Source organism: Adiantum capillus-veneris, chromosome 3, assembly GCF_014529385.1.
Source record: "Adiantum capillus-veneris isolate H3 chromosome 3, ASM1452938v2, whole genome shotgun sequence".
NCBI lineage: Eukaryota > Viridiplantae > Streptophyta > Polypodiopsida > Polypodiales > Pteridaceae > Adiantum > Adiantum capillus-veneris.
Genome location: NC_140933.1, coordinates 153832060 through 153849289, shown reverse-complemented (window position 1 = coordinate 153849289; position 17230 = coordinate 153832060). Strand labels below are relative to the sequence as shown.

The 17230-nt window shown below is 43.1% G+C and overlaps 1 protein-coding gene across 3 annotated transcripts in view; it reads left to right on the top strand.

The window, feature by feature from the left end:
- Positions 1-4158: 4158 nt before the first annotated feature.
- LOC147461990 (caffeoylshikimate esterase-like) overlaps positions 4159-17230 on the top strand; it is a 56046-nt gene continuing 42974 nt past the window's right edge. The window contains exon 1 of one of the 3 annotated variants that reach the window (XM_086509454.1): positions 4159-4774. In XM_086509454.1, coding sequence (XP_086365580.1) covers positions 4373-4774 — 402 coding nt within the window. In that variant the 5' untranslated portion in view covers positions 4159-4372. The remainder of the gene's footprint in view (positions 4775-17230) is intronic. The other 2 variants (XR_015187661.1, XM_086509453.1) reach the window with 2 other exon arrangements.

Below are 17230 nucleotides of genomic sequence, written 5' to 3'. Positions count from 1 at the left end.
GGATTAAAATTGTCATTTGAAGAGCTTCTTTTCATCAGTAAAAGATCTTGCCCTATCTTTAGGTTCATATCCCTCATGGAAAGGCTTTTATTTTGGTCTTGGAAACAACCTTAACCCGTACCTCTTGACCTCTCTTAACAACATCTTTTGCATTAACAATAATACATGTTGCAATTTGTGACACCTTCTTGATCCCTTCCTTTCAATCATGAAATTTTGCAAGTTGTACAAAGCAACCATGATCCATGACACATGAAACCCTTCCTCGGCAAATCAAGTTCATGTGATTGATGGACTTTTAAAGAGATAGCATTTCTATCATCCCGATCCCTCCTGCTTTGGTCTTTGCGTTCATCATCACGATCATTCCTAACATTCCATTATATCTATCCCCGTGATCATCATGACCTCTGTGAGTCCTTTGATCACCATCCTTGTGGCTAAAAACCCTTCTTAATTCATGTTCTTTTCCATGGTCTCTTTGTCTTTCATACCTTCTCTCATGTTGATATTCTCATTAGTACCTGTATCCACAGAATCTGAACGTACATCAATGTGCACAACATTTCAAACTCCCTTTGACACAAGAATATGTTGCATCATGTAAGCCCACATTGGGTAATTTCCCCCATCCAATTTATCCTCAACAACAAACATCTTGAACACATGTGTGTTGTTGTCATCCATGACTACACTTGGGATCTTGACCAACATGTTGGTGGATGTTGGATCTTGAGCAACATGTGGCTACCTTTTTGGATTCTTACATAATGACATGCTTTTTATTATGACTTTATAGATGGACTTCTACATTCGCCTCATAGCAAAATTTTGGGAGACTTTATTCGAAATTCATTAGCAAAGTTATCTCTAAATGTGGCAGTAATTATATAAATGAAAGATCTTGAATTTTATGGTTGCTACCCTATTCCGGTGTCTTAAAATTTCTACATGCTTTTTTTTTCTAATATAAATTGATTATATTGTAAGAGAGTAGGTTTTAGCTAGAGGTTATGGCTTGGGACAGAGAAGGCATGGGATAATTGGATTTGAGGTTTCTCCTGCATTGAACACATTGAGCTAGTTTTCTCGTTATAATGATAACCTTAATCCTCAAGTGAGGGTCTCTTCTAAGATGACCGTTATTGAATTTTTTGAAATATTGTCTGAAATACAAATGAAATGTTGTTCAAATTTTTCAAAATGGAAGTCTATGAGATTACTAATAAATTTACACGACCTCTGCTTAGCAAGGAGTTTCTTTGTAAATTCTGATATGGGTAACAAGAGAAAAGGGTTATTGACACATGTCCTCCCATGTAATGCCAATGCTTTGGTGCATTTTATTATGTTTTTAAACAATATTTACTTGATCTCTTCTTAGTTGTCAGTTTTTTTGTAATTTCTGACACTGGTAACAAGGAAAACGGGTCGTTGACACCTGTGTTCCCAAGTAATGCTAGTATGATGGGCTTGCGTTTTTGGGATAGTGGCAGGTAGGAGATTCCTTCCTTGGGATTACGACAACAATTGCGACAATAGTAAGAGATCATCCACCTTTCACTCCTTTTGTATGATTGATAGATAGCCTTTATACACACTTCTGTGATAATTTTATTTATTCACAAGTAATACAGTTCGTCTCAAACTGTCAAGTCTAAATATCAGTTGTATTCTTATCTCTATCAATTTTAAAGTTTACTTCTTGTGTACTGTATAGACATTTTTTTCGATTATTATGTACACACTGTCTGGTCTCTAATCCCATTGTACTGTTCAATAGTTTATGAAATCAAACTATTGTTAGATAATCAATTTTAAACTCTCTCTCTCTCTCTCTCTCTCTCTCTCACACACACACACACACACACACACACACACACACACACACACACACGCACACACACTCTGCATCAAGCAACAACCACCATTCCTTCTTAAAGATCCCTCTACAATTATCCTTGTTGAGATACTTAAACAACGATTTAAGAGTCTCTCTCTCTCTCTCTCTCTCTCTCTCTCTCTACTATGGAAGCTTATATACACAAGTTTTACTAAAACTTATAAACGCCAGCTTTACTAAAACAAATCTCAATAAAACAAACCTCAATAAAGTACATCTACAAAGTACAATAGTAAAATTGATTCATTATTCACAAAAAAAAAGTGATGTAGCAATAACTAAACTCATCATCATTAAGAAATGTACTAAAGTAACAATGAACATAGTATAAGTAAAAGCTTCCAAGGGAGTGCAAGGGTATGCCCATATGTAGTTACAAAGAAAGTAAAGACATTCTAAAGAAGGGATTATGACATACATAATGGGAAAGATTCTATAAGGGATCTAGGGTGAAGAGCGCTACACACTTAGCATTCATAATCTTGAAATCGACAATGGGAGTGTCTACGAATCGATAAAACTCTACGTCAATAAGTCATAAAGGTTCGTTGTTTGCATCCAAATCTCCATGTGTATGCATTTGCTTGGACCACACAAGTAGACAATGACATGATTTCTTTTTCTTTTAATTTCTGGAGAGACACAATGATGGTTCTCCACCATAATAATATATGACACTTTTGCTCATTTGTGTAATTTGTTTAGAAAAAAAGGTGAAGTCTTCATAACGGCCTTCAAAAGGCAAAAAAGTGACTATTGAGGGGTCATGAGAGTTAAAAATCTTTTTCAAAAGGTTAAAGCTTATAATGATCTCCGCGCGCGCGCGAGAGAGAGAGAGAGAGAGAGTTAAAAAAAAACGTTTTACTTAACCCTTAATGTAAAGGGTAGATTTACAAAATTTAAGCTATTAGTTACTATTTATGATTAAAAGTGCACAAACTTCAGCCATAACAATTAAGATACAAAAATAAAAAATAGACAATTATCATTTTTAGATAGAGCATGCCTCCTTACAATACATTTTGCTCTATCTCGTCTGCCATGAAGAGAGATTGGAGCCTTAAAGAATCATGTATGTCACTATATAAAAATACTCTTTCACAAAAAACCATCCAAACATATTGAAGAGATTTTTTCATAACTAGTTAATGTAATTGAGGAGACAACTTTCTTTCTTTACATACATACATATATATATATATATATATATATGTGTGTGTGTGTGTGTGTGTGTGTGTGGATAGATAGAGAGAGAGATGGAGGGAGAGAGAGAGAGATTCAAAAATGGTTGTTTGATTTAACATTTACACTATGAGATGAAAATTTGACATTAACCCATGTTTTGCATGTACAAAGGGCATTGTTTCAACTTGCCTCACTCTTTTTGCCTTGACTAAAAAGAACTTTGCATTTTTTGGTTCAAATTGGATACAATTAAAAGTCAAAACCCTTCACCAAATGTCTTAATTTCAATGTGATTAGGTCTCCACAATTGGACTCCTTTCAAAAAATCTAAAATGCAAAAGGGAAGGGTGTAAAAATTGAAAGCTCATCGCCCAATTGGAAAGTCAAAAGACTTTTATTTTATTATATATAAAGGGGTGGCCTATATGAAATGTGCAATGCTTTTGTGGAATTTAGTTTAATTCTTAAGTTTAAAATGATTTGTGGTAAATAAAAAAAAATCAAAAGTTTTTAAAAGAATCTTATGTTCAAACTTCAAATCATTTGTTGCATCCTCTCCAAAATAAAAAGAATGCAGCTTTTGGGAAAGATCATTTGAAAGGACATAATTTCTTTCTTTGGAATTCTCTTCAAAACTTCAAAACTTTCAAGGCTCTTTTGAGAGACACATGTCAAACAACAAGAATTGAACGACTTTCATCCATATGGATACTAAGGCCTTTAGAGGCCAAAAAAAGAGAGCTACTTTAACTCTTTCAAAGTGAAAGCTAAAAACAAGCATAAGGAATGTTAAAGAATTTGAAATAGCTTGCCCAAAAAGAAAGATTAGTAGTGTGTAGGATGCTTGTGTGAATGTGAGTGTGTGAGAGAGAAAGAGATAGAAAGAGAGGGCCTCAAGAAATGAGTACCATGCAAAGAGAATGGTCTTGGTTTTTTCAATCTAAAGATTTTACAGTAAAGAAATGACGATTTAAAGATATCCAGTTATAGCCATCATTGTCTTATCTTCAAAGCTCAAAAAGACCAACCAAACAATAAGGCCTTTGCAATGGGCAAGCCACCCTTCAAATTTGAGGGCTACATCGTCCTAGTGATTCCTATTGCTTGGTTTCATCTACTTTCCTCCGTCATTAGACTCACTAAGCACCACGCTTCCTGCTATTCCTAATCTTGCGTTTCATTTAAAATCATTGCACTACCTTCCGGCTGATTCCTATTGCTTGGGTTTCATAAACTGTCCTCCATCGGTAGACTCACTAAGCACCACGCTTCCTGCTATTCCTAATGCTTGCCTTTCATTTAAAATCATTCCACTACCGTCCATTTCAGGAGGTATCGAGGGCTCATGATACTCCGGGAATGTGGGCCGTCCGCTTTGTGAACAAATCCCGTGTCAATGCCAGTAGGCCTGGGAACGTGCGCAAGCACTTCACCAGCTTCAGCTCCAGCCTACCACCCACAATGGGCTACTTGCTCGTGTTGGCCGTGGTTGTGTTGGCTGCTGGGGTGGGAACTCTGTATCAATCCACTAAGAAGAGCTCCAGAAAGGGCCTCGCAAGGGAGCATTCGGTAAGATCTCAGGACATCGTAGGCAGCCTTGGCAACCTTGATCATGCACCCGCTCGCCGGCAAGTTCGCTCTCTTTTCCAGGCTGCCCAGCAAAGTTTAGATCATCCTTTGTTTAAGGCAAGTAGAGCTGTTTGTCGCTGAAGTCTGGATCTATTGCTTCTTTAAATGCAAAGCTCTGGTTGTAAGGCTGAAATTTGTTTCTTTCTCTGGATTTGGGACCTTGTTAATGCCACATTATCACTTTCGGTAGTTCACAGCTGCATTCTGGGTCTGTGATTAAGCTTAGAAAACATGTTGATGTGGACCTCGCATCAGACGATGTAGTAATTGTAACTCAAGTTGAAAGGTGCAGGAGCAAAATAATTTATAAGGCGAGGAAGAAATTCACCAGACGAAAATAGAAATGCCTTTTCTAGTTGAGGTTGGATGAAACTGGTTGAAGTTGTTCACTTTAGGCGTGTATGGCATTTTGATGTTATAAGTACCTTATATAGTAAATAATCATTTGGTTTTTCCTATTCTGTTTGGGACTCATTTGCAAAGTTTACAATGTCATCATGTTGCTTGACTGTAGCAAATCCTGGCATCTTGATTTTGATGTTCTCAGCTTTGATGCAAACCTTTAGAGATACAAAATTTTCTCTTCTCATGGTAGTTGTCCATAATTCTAAATAATGTTTTTGGTTGTATTTTTTTTCCAACACTATGAGGTTTCAATGGACAAAGGGTAGTGACAAAACCCCCAACCGGCTTCTTAAGATAAAAACTAAACCTTAACATTCAATCACTCTGACTGCTATGTAGATGTTTCATTCTTGAGATGAACAAAATCTATTTGGCTAGAGATGTTGGGTCATTGAATGCTGCAAGGATTGTCAAAGCATTGACTGCAATGACCCTGTCTTTGCTTGACCCTTTCTTCTTATTACGGTTGATTTACTCAAGTTTACCTGCATGGTTGTGACTCATAGCGGTATGGATACCTCCTCTGAGAGAAAACCCCAAGAGACAAACTTATTAGATAGAGAGGATTAAGAAGAAGAAGAAGAAGAAGGACCTTGCAATCCCATTAGCCTTCCTCCACCTCCACCAAATGCCATGGAAGTCACGCTGAAGATAATGGTGGACATGATGGTGCGCAGGAGTCATCGTGTTGACAAAAGTATTTGAAGGCGGCTGAGGAGCGATGATGGGCGGTCGAGGCAGAGATCTGCAGGCAAGAGTGCATGGCTGTGGCCGAGACTCACAAGCAAGAGCGCTAGGCTATGTGCGATCTCATTGCTTCTCTAGCCTATCAATCTGACACACAAGAGAGCTTGATTACAAAAAGCTTGCCAAAACCTTTGTGGAGGCAACTAAGAAGATGTCTTCATACCTCAATATTCACTTCAATAAGTACGATGGTAAGAAAGAGAGAATGTATAATTTGTGGAGGGATGGGAGGGTGAAGAGGAACTAGTAAGGAGTAGTAGTGGTGATAGGGGGTAAAGGAGCTTGAAGAGGCTTAACAATTTCCAAATGTGGAAATGGAATACCATCAGCGACAGTGTCAGTGGTCTCATGTGTAGGAGCAAATGGCAATAGTAGTGGCAATTGTGTGTACCTTGGCTCTATCCATTGGGGCATGTCAGAACTATGCCCGGACCACCCTTGGCCACTTGTATGAGCAGTTTGTTATCAGCATGGAGAGCCTCTCTCTCTCTCTCTCTCTCTCTCACACACACACAGGTGCCGTGTTCATGTATGTGTCATTGCAAGTGCTCTAGATCAGAGTTGAGGTGTTTACCGGGATCGTAGGCCAGTTCTTGTCATCTTCTGCTACCTATTCTGACAGATCCGTGGGAGGCAGATATACAAGATACATGGTATTAAGGGGGGAGAGTGTGTGTGTGTGTGTGTGCGTGTGTGTTGGGGGTTGGAGCTCTATCTCTAGGGGGTATGGGTGCACATCTATATGCTCAGGGAAGTACAATCTTGAAGTGCATCAAGTTGACTAGCTCCATTTCATGTCAAATTGGGAGTATAAGATCTGGTACATGGGTGGCTATGGTGTAAGGAGTGCACACTGCACGTACGTTGTATGATCGTGGCTGGGCCAACATTTCAGCAAATCTCTCCTATGTATCTGTGAAGGGTTTTAGGGTTAGGGTTTCTGTGTCAAGGTCATAGATGCATCAAGTCCAATCCGTTCGTTTGGCCTGCCCCAGATTCACTCTCCCTCGGAAGGTTGTCCATGCCAATCTCCAAGTCAAAGCGAGAATCTTGTGTGGTGTTTGCATATGTGAACCTTTGCATGATTCTAGGATATCTGAGTAACCTTTGGGTTTAGAACTAACTTGTCTGTGTTTGTAGATTTCGGCCGAGGGGCCTAAAACCTAGAAGATGAGAAAGAAACTGAAGGAACTCCACCCTTTGAGTGCTCGTGTCCACCGATTTGTCTACCTTATTAAAAGAGAAGAAATTAAAGTCTATCCAACTTATGAAGTTTGCCGAGGGGCCTAAATATTAAAAAGTCACCCTAGAAGACCCAACAATTAAAAAACTGTTGGCGGACAGGGTGTACGGATGTTTCTACGATTTGCGCTACGACAGGATGACACGTGGCAGCTTGTACGGATTTTCGCTTTTTGTGTTGCTGGTAGAAATAGGCAGATTTGCGTGAGCTTTTCCTTGCAGATGCTTTTAGGATAAATTGCTTTGAGGATTACTGCTTTTGGGGCTCTGCTTTTAGCATCCCTTGTACTCTTTATAAGTTAGGGCCATTCTTTTAGGAATCTAGATGCAGAACTGGAAGATTTGGACCCAACGAGACTTGTATCCTTCACAGATCAATGAACAAAGAAATACCGACAGGGGCGCCAGTCTTTGGGGCCAATGTGTCTTGGCTTGGAACTCCGTTGTGCTGGGTTATCTCTCTCTTTCTCTTTTTCAAGTTGTTTTGAAGTACTAAAGTGTGCCAAGTTTGGAGTTTGCAGTTTTCTCTGTGCTTCCGTAGGACCCCTCGCTAGAAGTGATTAGAGTGGTACCAGAACGTCCAAGATTCCCTCAATGCTCTCAAGTTCTTACAACAGTTTGATGTTCGGTTCATAACGGATTTTTACAGAAGAATCCAAGTTGCTACGAGTCACATCTTTCCTCAAAGATAGTGCTTTGACATGGTTTGGACGGTCCAACGACCTGGCATGACTTCAAGCTCGGGGGGAACGGGCGGCAATTTTAATATTTGAATTTTGAAAACGGGCGGGCTGCTTGGAGCCGTTTCGCCAGGCCGTTTGGGAAGGAGGTTCACACTTGAAATTTGAATCAACTTGCAAGACTCCCAAGGGGAAGGGGCGGGGGGGGGGGTCTTTTTTTCTATAAAAGCTCACCCTCACCCCACACTTTCATATCCCTCACTCTCAAGCTTGAGCATTGAAGCCCCTCTCTCACCCTCTCTCTCAAGCTTGAAGTGTCGAGCGGCAAGCCACTCTCACTCTCACCCTCTCTCTCAAGCTTGAAGCTTCAAGCCATTCTCATCCTCTCTCTCAAGCTTGAAGCCACAAGCTCTCAATCTCCATCCCTCTCACAAGCTCGCAAGCTCCATTCCTCCATCGCATCCCTCTCTCAAGCTCCATCCCTCTCTCAACTTTCAAGCTCCATCCCTCCATCGGACATCCCTCTCTCTCGAGTTTCAAGTCTCAAGGCTCAAGCCTCAAGCGCCATCAATATGGCACAAGCTTCCGCATCACATGAAGGTCCCTCGGTTGTTAAAAGGGGAAAAAAGGACGAGCCTTCATGGTGGGATGAGGTGCATTCCGAAGTCTTGGGCAAAGACGGCGGCGCAAGATCATGGACGTGCAAACTATGTGGCTTCCACTGCAAATCTGGGACAAGCAAGCTCCATCCCTCTCACAAGCTTGCAAGCTCCATTCCTCCATCACATCCCCCTCCCAAGCTCCATCCCTCCATCGGACATCCCTCTCTCTCGAGTTTCAAGTCTCAAGGCTCAAGCCTCAAGCCTCAAGCGCCATCAATATGGCACAAGCTTCCGCATCACATGAAGGTCCCTCGGTTGTTAAGAGGGGAAAGAAGGACGAGCCTTCATGGTGAGATGAGGTGCATTCAGAAGTCTTGGGCAAAGACGGCGGCGCAAGATCATGGAGGTGCAAACTATGTGGCTTCCAATGCAAATCCGGAACAAGCAAGGTTCGAGCACACCTCTTTCACGTAGCGGGGGAGCAAGTGAGGCATTGCAAGAATGTGACGGCCGAGAAGAAGAAAGAGTTGAGATCAAGGATGCCATTATGAGAACCAAAGCAAATGATTGACCCAAGCGGCAAGCCATTGACCCCAATCACTTGGTTTTTTCTTCTTCTACCACTCATTCACAAGCTTCCGTTGGAGGTAGTAGTGCAGCGGCTCAAACATCATTTCAGACGATTTCACCCTCTCTTCCCACCCATCGTCAACGAACTCTAGATGCGTCATGGGATCCAAAAAAGGAGGAGGATGTGGATGCCTCCGTTGCCGGCTTTTTTTATCACGACCATATCCCTTTCATAAAAGCTCGATAAGTTCCAAGTTCTCAACGCTCACACATATTATGACCATAACTAGTATGTGCATTGTCCATTCAACATTGTCTTGACTCTTGACCTTTATGACATGTATAGGTCGGACTACTTCAAGGCCATGTGCACAAGGATTGGGGATTATGGGCCATGCTACGTGCCACCCACTTCAGAGGCCCTCCGTACTACTCTTCTTGATAGAGAGAAGGCCGTTGTGGAGATGGCAGCTGTAAACATGAAGCGACAATGGGCCAAGTATGGAGTGACACTCATTGCAGATGGATGGAGGGACACCAGGAGGAGATCCATTCATGGGCTTGTGGCTTATTGCAAGGGAGCGATATACTTTGCCCACTCACATGATGCCACAGAAACAGGGAATCTGCCGATGTGCTTGCAGGAGAGTGGGCGTCCGCCATGGAGATCATTGGCTTAGAGGTGGTGTTGCAGCTTGTCACGGATGGGGAGGCATCAAACAAGGCAGCTGACGCCATTTTGGAGGGCATGTATCCCCCATCAAAGTATCATTTTGTATGGCACATTGCCTTAACAACCTTATAGTGCGCCTACCTTGGATTGAGCCACTCATTATAGATGCATCCAAGCTAGTGTCCTTCATCAACAATCACAATCTCCTACGTGCTGCATTCTTGAAGTGGTTAGGGGGCAAGGTTCTCTTGAAGTATTATGAGACCCGCTTTGCCTAGAACTACCTAATGGTTCATCACCTATGCGAATGTCAAGAGTGCTGTGCGGCTGACCCTCATCAGTACGGAGTACACTTCCTCATCCTACGCAGGTTCAATCGTAGGGATCTTATGTGTAGGCAAGTAAGAGGATCCCGAGTTTTGGGAGTCGTTGAAGACTATAGAGAAAATGGTGTAGCCTGTACTCCACATGCTTCGAGTAGTCGATGGCATGCAACGTTTATGAGGCTATGGATCGCATGGTGGAGGCCCTCCAAACACTTGAGCTAGATGCAAACAAATTTGAGGAGATTAGCCAGCTTTGTCAGAGCATGGGACTCCTATGCTTCCCCTTTCCATGGTGCGGCGTTTGTGCTGGATCCAGAGTTTCAAGGTGTAGGACTGGAGCATGATGGGGAGGTGACCAAGCAACGGAACGAGATCTTGAGCTTGTTTCATCGTGATCGAGAAGAACGTTGCAAAATCAAGGATCAGCTTGCTATGTATAGGGATATGCGAGGATCATTTGGACTTGCTGATGCCCAAGTTGATCGCACCAAGATGTCCTCAATTTTGTGGTGGCAGGACTATGGCTCAGATGGCCCAGAGATTCAACGAATCGCTATCCACATCCTCAGCCAAGCAGTTAGCTAATCTTGCTTGGAGCACCTGTGGACTGTTTACAACCACGTTGCATCCAAGAAGAGAAACCAACTTGCCGTGGAGAAAGCAAATGATCTTGTATTTGTGAGTGCAAACTTGTGTACGCTTTGCAAGTCGGCATCCAAAGTATCAGATCCCTTTCTGCATTGGGAAATGGAGGCAGAGGCTGAGGTACCTGGGGAGGGAGGTGGATCTACAGAAGTTTTGCATGAGCTAGATGATGCGGACAAGCTTGTTAGGGATGAGGATTGGGATGACATCCATGATCTCCATGCCACCACTACAGACTGGCAAGCTAGTGGCTCTTCTGGTCCTTGAGCCCTCAGCCTTGGCCCTTGACATCTTTCCATTTTGGCATTTTGCATCTATGTATTGAGCTCGAGTCCCTAGTGGCTAGTCTCGACTCTTGAGCCTCGACTCTTATCTTTTCTTTGAGTTCTCAGTGCTCACCTTTTTGTAGCGCCTTGGCTTGCCTTATAAGCCACGCTTGAACGTATAGTCATGGTCTTCTTAGTCCATCTTTCTGTCTATTGAGCTCTTCGATCTTTGCACTTCCTAGATAATGTTATTTGTGATGCGCTTAATATGTTATGAGGTGTCTCATTACAATTTACATCCACAACCACTAACGCGCACAAGCGACATGTTGATTGTGGATCGTTCCGACGTTCCCGTTCCGACGTTCAATGTTTTTTTGTGGATCGTTCCGACGCACCTGTTCCGGTCCCCGCCTCCCCGTTCCGTTACCATTCTGGAGCCCCCTGTTCCCGTTCCAAGTAACTTATTAATTGCAGCATGGTCTGGTCTCAGGATGTACCCTTCGGACACTCTTCCAATTTGCAACCAAAGATTTTGGAAGCTTATTTGCCGCCTTTCAAGGCATGATTATTGCAGAACAGATTGAGAAATACACTGTAGGACTACCTTTTCCACTACGAGATTACTGTGTAGGGAAAGTGGTATCAAATATGCGACAACTTATGTCACACGCAAGAATGGGCTATCACATTATGAAGAAAGAATTGGTACTCACTAACCCTTCCTAGAAGAGAAATCCAAATCCTTGCTCCTCTACCCAAGATACCCCACATTAAGAGCAGATACAATTTTTCTACTCGAAGGTTCACTTTTGAAGAGATGACACAATACCGGCCTTCACGGTCGATTTTGATTATGATCTTGGGTGTGTGGCAGGCACCACAAGCAGGATCCACTGACCTTTTATAGGCGGCCCAGGGTGGTCTCGTACGGTCACGTATGTTTTGTCCACGTACGAAGACGTACGGTACCCATTGAACTAGAAAATTTTATGTCGTACGACATTGTTACGTACGTTCAAAAATAAAAACATGCAATTCTTAACCCTAGATTTTAGACTTGGGACAATTAGACAATTGATTATCACATTGGACAAGAAGGCAACTTGCAAGTGCCAAGTGCTGACACTCAAGGGTTGAGAATCAAGACAATGAGACACAATGGGCAATGAGACAATGAGACAATCAAGCAATGAGAGAGAGGGAGAGGGAGAGGGAGAGAGAGGAGTCTAATGGAATCCAAAGCAATGTGTGTGTGCGCGCGCGCGTGTGTGTGTGTGTGAGAGAGAGAGAGAGAGAGAGAGAGAGAGAGAGAGAGAGAGAGAGAGAGAGAGGCATGTGGGAGGTGGGGTGGGGTGGGGTGGGGGATCCTAGGCTAGGTGGGAGGGATTTCATGCCAAAAGGTAACCCAAAAACCTCCCAAAAAAAGCGCAGTCGATGGACTAAAAAACCACCGGACGCAACGGACGCCTTGACCGGACGGGACGACACCGGACGCCACCGTATGCCTCGTTCCGTCCGACGGACGAGAACAACCCTGTATAATAAGCCTTATCTAAGATCTTGGGTGCGTGATTGACACCCAAGCAAGATCCAATGACCTTTTATAGGCGTTGGCGAAGATACATATGGTCATAAGACAGATTTGAGACGCACCTGAGATGTTTGCAGCTAGCTTTTATGTGTGCACGGCCATCATGACACAAGAATGCATGACTAAATGATTATATGTGAGATTTTAAGTTGCATGAATGTTAGAAGTGTGATCATTGTTTGTATTTTGCAATCGAGGATGATTGCTTTGGCTTTAGAAGACGGTATATGATGGGTTTTAGGGTTAGGGTTTTTGTGTCAAGTCATAGACGCATCAGGTGTCCAGTACGTTCGTTTGGCCTGCCCTAGATTCACTCTTCCTAGAAAGGTGGTCCATGCCAATCTCCAGGTCAAATCTAGAATCCTATTTATGGTTTTTGCATATGTGACCTCTGCCATGATTCTAATACATTTGAGTAACCTTCTGGTTTAGAACTAACTTGACTGTGTTTGAAGATTTAGGCCAAGGGGCCTAAAACCTAGAAGATGAGAAAGAAAGTGAAGGAACTCCAACCTACGAGTGCCCATTGAGGAGCCTACCCTATTAAAAGAAAAGAAATTGAAGTCTATCCAACCTATGAAGTTTGCCGAGGGGCCTAAATAATAAAGTCACCCTAGAAGACCCAACAACTTAAAAACTGCTGGCGGACAGGCTGTACGGATGTTTTCATGATTTGCGCTGTGGCAGGATGACACATGGCAGCCTGTACGGATTTTTGCTTTTTGCGTTGCTGGCAGAAATAGGCAGATTTGCACGAGCTTTTCCTTGCAGATGCTTTTAGGATAAATTGCTTCTAGGATTACTGCTTTTGGGGCTCTGCTTTTAGCATCCCTTGTACTCTTTGATAAGTGCCCCTAGGGCCATTCTTTCACGCATCTGGATGTAGAGCTGGAAGATCTGGACCCAATAGGACTTGTATCCTTCGCAAATCAATGAATAAAGAAATACCGGAAGGGGCGCCAGTCTTTGGGGCCAACGCGTCTTGGCTTGGAACTCCGCCGCGCCGTGTCGTCTCTCTCGCTTTCAAGTTTGCTGTTATCTTTGTGTTTCCATCCGACCCCTCGCCGGAAGTGATCACAATATCTCCACTAGAAAATGGCCAAATTGGCATTGATCTCTAGACTGCATGATCTGTCGTAGTGCGGGCTATGTGTGAACAGAGTCTCGTATCTGGTGCTAATAATCTTATGATCTACATTTGCTGATAAAATGATTTCAAGTTTGCTGTTATCTTTGTGTTTCCATCCGCCCCCTCGCCGGAAGTGATCACAATATCTCCACTAGAAAATGGCCAAATTGGCATTGATCTCTAGACTGCATGATCTGTCGTAGTGCGGGCTATGTGTGAACAGAGTCTCGTATCTGGTGCTAATAATCTTATGATCTACATTTGCTGATAAAATGAGAATAATATCACACAGAAGGATCCTGCAAATGAAATTCTTTACAGCAAGAAGCATAACCAAATATTATCTCTTTGGATTTAGCATCTAAAGTTCTCTTCTTTGAAAGCACATGAAAAAACACAAAAAGAAAACATGAAGATGAAAGATAGTAGATTTACTACTCGTAAATTCCTCGAGTGATGTCGTCCACCACTTTTGTGAGTGTCACAAAAGTTATGACGTAGCACTAGATTCGGTCGGCGAGACAACAAAACAAAGAAAGAAAGAGATTGCATTTGATGATAAAGAAAGAGATCGCGTATGATGATGACGTAGCCTTCTGTACAATGCTGACATGGCAAATCTCAGAATTTGTGGTAGATCTTCGGTGCTGATGTGGTAGATTTGGCCACCAACTCTTTTGCCAATGTGAACCTAGAAGTTGAGTGCCCTATATTTTTAAGCCGTGCTTTAAGGGATAGCGCGAGCCTTTTGCATCAGTTGCTTTTGGGCTAGGAGCCTTTATAAGGAGCCTTGGGGGTCTCGACTGTTGCAGACTAGTGTGTGATCACATAGTGCATGACTCCCCGACAATTATACTCTATGCTTATCCATATAAAAAGAAGTACTGGAAGGGGCGCTAGACTCTAGGGCCAGTGCATATGGGGAATTCCGCCGCTTCGTGTCTCGATTGTTAGAGTCCCACCTTCCTGTGCGGGGGTGGCTGCATTATCTCCCAGGAGCAAATTAGAAAGTGGGGGCTGTTTTGCGGTTGTGCCTGGCCGTACCTGAGGTAGACATACCTTCTCGGCGGCACCATCCACATGGTGTGCCCACCCGATAGGCTGGCATGAGGCAGGACCCTTGTTCCTAGGTTTTCCCAAGGTTAGAGTCTCTAGTGATCTGCAGTTTCCCTCCCCTTTTATATACGCAGTTTATTATCACTTTATGTGATATTGCGTATTTATTAGGCAGATCCCATTATTGATGGGTTGTGGGATTTTCTGTTGTGAGTAGAGTATATTTGGGGAGTCCCTATATAGGAACCTCTGCCCCCCTTTGTATTCAGCATATTGTCATTAGCACGTTATTGCGAGCGTTCTCTCCCCCCCTCTCTCTCTCTCTCTCTCTCTCTCTCTCTCTTTTTACCCTCTCTCCTCTCTCTAGCGTTTTGCCAAGTGCTTGCGATCTCTCTCTTGCTTGGCGTTTTGGCCTATGATCTCACACCCCTTGTCTAGCGCTTGTCTCTCTCTGCTCTCTTCCCCTTTTTCTGTAGGTTCACTTGTAGGCGGTCGACACACAGAAGACGTTTCCGAGGAGATCTGTCGTGGTAGATTCGAGATCGAGTGGCTGCCTGGTCCTGAGAGGAGATTTACTTGCGGTAGTAGAGTCAATGATCATAATTCACCTTTTCTGTTGCACCTTTCACATGGTATCATAGCCAAGGTCTGTTCTCAAGTCGGATCGTTGATCTGTGCGAGTACTTGGTGCTGATTTTTTGCGACGAAAAGAGGCATACTACTGGTTCTTGCTGTATTTCACCCTCTTGGGGCTGATTCTAAGCTTTTGTGGGCTGATTTGAAGGTTTTTCTTCATTGAACCTATCCTAGCTTCTTCGCATGCCCAAGTTTGGGGTGATGATTTTGACTTTAACTTGGTCCATGATGAAGAGGTACGGCAAGCGGTTCATGATGGAGCAACAATCATGAAGAGTGGGGAGACTGGTCTCAGTTCTACTCCGGTGTAGGTGATCAACCAATCAAGATACCTGTCACAAACTACTGACGTGTCAAGCCACTGAAGAACGGAGCCAACCTGTAGATCCTGGCTCAAAGGCCTAAACCCTAAGTGAAGAAGCTGAAGCAGCAGGAGAAGTTTTACCGACTTACAAAGCCTTGCGGAGTGGCCTATTTTTAAAGAAGAGTTCCCGCCAACTTATGGGACCCCGTTCGATGGGGCCCAAGTGACACAAAGAGAGAATAAAGCAAAACCCACATGCATAGAAGATGATGATGTGGCAACTGTACGGATATCGCACAAAACGTGTTGATTGTTGACGTGGCAACTTGTACCGATTTCCGATTTTTGCACTGACTTGCTGACGTGGCAAACCGTACAAAATTCCGCAGTTTGCACTGATTGTGCTGATGTGGCAGCTTGTACGGATTTTCGTAAAACGCGCTGGCAGCTTTTTAGGTGCAACACTTTTGGACCAGATGCTTTTGAGTTTACTGCTTTTCATGTAACTGCTTTTGAGGCCAAGGGCCTTTAAATATGTGCAGAGATTCTTTGGCACGCTTCGGTAAGGTGGTGCAGAGCGCGAGTATCGGCATCGTACTGAGTTCAAGTAATATAAAGAAATACTGAAAGGGGCGCCAAGTTTTGGGGCCAGTACTCTCTGGGGTGGAATTCCGCCACTCCGTGTCGTGTGTGCTTTCTCTCTTTCAGTTCAGTTGTTATGGAAGTGCTAAAAGTCAGTTTAGTCTGTTCTTTTCTATTGGCACGCGGTGCTCGTCTTGTGACAATACCTACCCTTCCTACCTTTCCCTTGGATCGCAATTGAATGGCGACAACTATGCCATTTGGAAAGCGACCATGACGGTGGTTTTCGACTCTTACGAGCTTGGAGGCTTTGTCAACAACTTTCTGAAGCCAAGGGATCTAGCGAGAGCGAATCTATGGGAGTGTGTCAATGCTTGGATTCGATCATTTATCATCCTCAAGAGTACACCATTTGTCATTAGTCACATTCGATTGATGAAGGACGCGAAGTAGATTTGGGATCGAGTTTCTCCAATGAAGCGGATTGCTTTGAAGGTGCAGTTGCGGACCCTAAATGCCAAACAATCATCCATATACCATATCTACAAGATGCAGGGATAGCAGGAGATGCTTCACATGGGAAAGTCGACGAGTTCAAAGGACATGGCCATTCATCTTTTGGCCCAATTGCCTCCTCAATATTCCAATTTCTATTCTTCCCTGATTGAACACCATCTCTTGTCATTCGCTATAAGCTCGACATAATTCCTTGGATGTATTCGACAGGGTTAGGGTGCAAATATATGGAACCAATCCCATTGTGCTTTTTGCTTTCTTGGCAGGAGGTTACTTTGTAACCCATTACTCTACTCTATTTGGACTGGTATGAGAAGCGTGTCTTGCCTAGAAACATAAAAAACATGTGCCTTCTTGCTGAAGAGTCTCACGTTGTTTTGGAGTAAGTCTATATGTTGTTGTTGAGGTTGACTCGATGATATGTAGAAATAGATTGGTGTTGTCGGGTTTGATCCTTAGCAAGAGGATCTTGGACCCTTTCAAGCACATAGACAAGTTTACCTCTCTCATAAGTCTATAGTCGACGGTAGCATGGTCCAT